At 34.8% G+C, this 4,110-nt stretch overlaps 1 protein-coding gene across 1 annotated transcript in view; it reads right to left on the minus strand.

Annotated features, from left to right (window-relative positions):
* The window catches only part of KLHDC1 (kelch domain containing 1), a 28,736-nt gene that overhangs the window by 20,680 nt on the left and 3,946 nt on the right, over nt 1-4,110 (minus strand). The window contains exons 4-6 of the mRNA XM_009289908.1: nt 3,321-3,439; nt 1,469-1,547; nt 462-545 (exon numbers count right to left, since the gene is read on the minus strand). Coding sequence (XP_009288183.1) covers nt 462-545; nt 1,469-1,547; nt 3,321-3,439 — 282 coding nt within the window. The remainder of the gene's footprint in view (nt 1-461; nt 546-1,468; nt 1,548-3,320; nt 3,440-4,110) is intronic.

Below are 4,110 nucleotides of genomic sequence, written 5' to 3' on the forward strand. Positions count from 1 at the left end.
GGATGCCCCATCCCTGGAAACATTCCAGGTCAGGCTGGACGGGGCTCTGAGCGACCTGATCTAGTTGAAGATGTCCCTGCCCACGGCAGGGGGGTTGGACTAGATGGCCTTGAGAGGTCCTTTCCAACCCAAACGATTCTATGATTCTATGATTACTGTATCATCTTCTAATGTATCCAGATTTCTAATAGCTCTCTGAAGCTTACAATATTTTTTGCATCAGAACCACATTATAGGAAAAAAACAGTCTAGTAACATCCTGTGAGAAAAAAAATTCATATCAGTTCTGAATTTTCCACATTTCAGATGCATTGAGTGCCCTCCTGTTTAATGTTATAAGCCTGAGCAATACTAAGCATATTCAAATTACTTTTCCCAACATCAATTTCTAGAGCACAATAACTACTCAAAATGCAGTAAAATCACAATTGTGTCAAAAGACAAAACTAAAAAGCACTCACTCTAATTGCTGGTTGAGACCAAGTTTGTGTGGTTGTATCAAAAACATGAACATCATTATGCCATCCCCAGAATATCTGTCCTTCCTAAAAAAGAAGTTAAAAAATTAAAAATAAGTTTATTCTATTTTAAAATCTTTGTGCTTATTAAAGGATACAAACCCAGAAGTGAACTATCAAAACAGAAAATAAACTAAAATACGGAATTTTATTAAAAGAAACATATGCTAAGATTTTTTAATAATGATGCAGCAGCTCAGGTCTAGTTGAAGGTCAACAGCATTCAGGAATGTTAGGGCTGATGACACTTTTGAAAATGGGCTTTGGGCTCCAACATCAGTCACTGCAGTAGACAAATTCTGCCTTCTAATTCTGAGTGTAACATACTGAAAAATAAATAGATTGTACAAAGTAATACATTTCTGTAAGTCAATATTTAACATTTGATGTAAGGACCTATGCTCTCTTGAATGCATATCTATTTCTTATTAATTCCTGTCACTAAATACTCTAACCAGTCTCCTTCTTTCTATTAGCTGTAAGAAATCATTATAGGAAACTAGCTAATCCCGGCATCTTCAAGTAATGGCATTTACTCTGGATAACAAATTAAAGAAATTAACTGAAAGTATTTGTCAGTTAGACTTGTGAAGCTATAAATTCGCTATCGTTACTTCAAGGAAATAAATTCTAACATTTTCTGGGAGTTTCATATTTAAAATATGTCTTCAGAGTTGAAATACTGCCTTTGTTCCTGCTCTGACAGCATTTTGTTTCATTGCACTCAAAGCCTAGCACTGGGTACTTGAAATACACTGAACACCCACCGCTCCCAACATGCAGTATCTGAAATTTCAAATCCAAGTAGAAGATTCTAATTTGCATTTCTGGAGATGCTACAAATAAAAGAAAAATCAGACAGATTTTCATACTCACTGAGTATAGTATAACAGATCACGTTTTGACAATCAGAAAGGACAAATCACTCTGAATTGTGACAAATCTCTTACCCAAAATGCATCATGGACATCAAAACAATCACTCAGTTCATTATGCTTCCTACAGCCATAGCCACCAAAATATACTAGCCTAAAAGAATAACAACAAAAAATAAGTTCAGTTAGATGTTTTGTAAATAACATTCAAATGAATAAGCTGTAATAATTCATTTCAAATTTTGGTTTACCTATTGTACTATTAATAATATAAACAAATTAAAATATTTCATGTTGCACCTAATTACACAGAAAACCTTACTGCGATAAAGGTAATATTATTACACTCCTCAACAAGCCTGACAAAAATCCACAGAAGGAAGGAGGTTCAAGATACCTCAAAGTCCCTATTCCTTATTCCTCCATCCACAAGCTTATCACAGTCACATTTTCAGATACGAGTCTCAAAATGACACGTAACACACAAGACAGTGAAATGCCTATGCTTCTGCTAGAATTCCTACCCTTTTCTGTTGAAATTCCTGTGCTCCTGCTGTATTTGTTAGTCTTCTGTATACATCTTTTCACAACAAATGTTCCCAAGGTTCAGCCCACAGACTGCCTGTGACCCACAAAGTCTTTCTCTAGCTTACAAAGAGATTCTTTCAACTAAGCACTACTGAACATATCGCATTGCAAGTATTGTTACACACCTCCCAGCCTAATATTCCACCCATGAAATGGCCATCCATAAGTAATGGTTCCTAAAGTTTTGTTTAACTTCAACATTTGAGGATATTTGGTATAGTTGTTAGTGATCTTGGGAGAAGGCAATTTAGGAAATGATGGGATGGTGGAGGTCATTCCAGACTGACATTCCTAGGGAAACAGAGTTACTGAAAGCATTGTGCAATACACCAAGACATCCTGATCTGCAAATTCACCTCTTGTGAAATTTTAAGGTGTACTTCTGAAAAGGTGCATAGCTTGTCCCCAAATACTTTTGTTAAATTTAAAGGTTACACTCTGCCACCTAAGATAGGTAATTTGCTCAGTATGCAGATTACATGATACTCTGAATAGAATAATTTAGTTTTGAATAATCTTGTATTAACAGCTAAGGAGAAGTTGTTCAAATATATGTAATTTCATATATCTTTCAGTTAAATTAGAGTTACAAAACCAAGATACAGTACTGAGAGGCATTATACAGTTTATGAAAAACCTCTTTAGATGTGGGGTCCAGAAACAGATAAATCATTTACATTTTGTAGTGTTCACTGTATAGCATATTCTTGTTTACAATAACTTTTATAACAAATCACTGACGTGTCACTTTCTCGTGCCCACACATGCCACAATATCCAGACACTTTCCATAATAAACACAAAATCTGAAGTATTTATTTTTGGCTAAGTATTTTTTCTAAATACACTCAGTAACTTTTACAACACAAATATCTAGGCTGACTTGGTTCTTATAAAATAATCACTGAAATGCCTTTGCAATTGTCAGCATTTGTATGCTATTAAAATCCTTGAAAATATACTAAATATAGTTTATTGCAAGTAATAATTTGATGCTTACATAACGTAACAAAAAAAGTAACTTTTATATTGATTTTTTAACGTGTTAAAATTAAAAACCGTAAGTAATAGATGCATAATGATTTTTATCTAAAGTCTCAAAACATTCCACAAACTTTCACTAAATTTCCCAACCCTCTCCTAAAGTGGGTTTATACTTACCATTGATTCAGCTCACATGTGAGAAAACTCTGGTAGAAAGTTGTTAGGAGAGTTACACAAAATCCCATAGCAAGTCAAGCTAAGAATTAGAGTTTCATGAATCCCAAACCTGTGTGCTCTTCACTTTATAGTACTTCCTCTCTGCAATTAACACATATTAAATATTCTTAATGTGTTACCTGTCCTTATACACCCAGCAGGAAAGCTTGTCACGTGGTGTAGGAGGTTGACCTTTAAAATTTGTAATTTTTTTCCACCTATAGGTTCCATTTTTTGTTCGCAAATTAACATAATACAGCTTAAAAGAAAAAAATTACAATATTTTCAGTATAAATGTTGTCGAAGAATCCAGCACAAATCACCAACAAAAAGAACAACCCACCCACCCCACCCCCCCCCAGAACACGCGACTTCCTTTGGGGGAAGAAAAAAAAAAAAAGGAACTGGTAGTGAAGTTTACAATATGTAGCAACATATAGGAAGAGTCCAGTACCCCACAAGAGCACAGTTAAAGTGTGAGAATTAGCAGCAAGTTTCCTTGCCTTCACTCAGCCAGACCAGAACAGTAATATCCTGCTCCTTCCAGAGTCAACTGAAGCCTTGCAAAAAACTTCTGCAAGACAAACAGCTCTCAGTTCAATTCTACTAGCAGAACTGCCAGTAGTTCTGCCTAACCTAACTAGGTAACTGCACAAAAATCAACAAGGCTTGTGAACCAAGTACTAAACTGAGATCCATTTCAGTTATTTTCTAGTCAGGACTGAACTCTGACTTCATTTACACTAAATGATAAACCAGCTCTTTTCATCTGCTTTGCTACTCCGGTCTTCAGTTACAAGGAAAACTGGTAGCTCTATCTTAATTGTTATCTGATTATATAAGAAAGGTAATCACTATCAAAGAACAAAAATAAAAGTGATATTCTGAGATCAATTTCAATTATGGCTGCCAACATATTTAAAAAAAAAA

Source organism: Aptenodytes forsteri, unplaced genomic scaffold, assembly GCF_000699145.1.
Source record: "Aptenodytes forsteri isolate BGI_AS27 unplaced genomic scaffold, ASM69914v1 Scaffold76, whole genome shotgun sequence".
NCBI lineage: Eukaryota > Metazoa > Chordata > Aves > Sphenisciformes > Spheniscidae > Aptenodytes > Aptenodytes forsteri.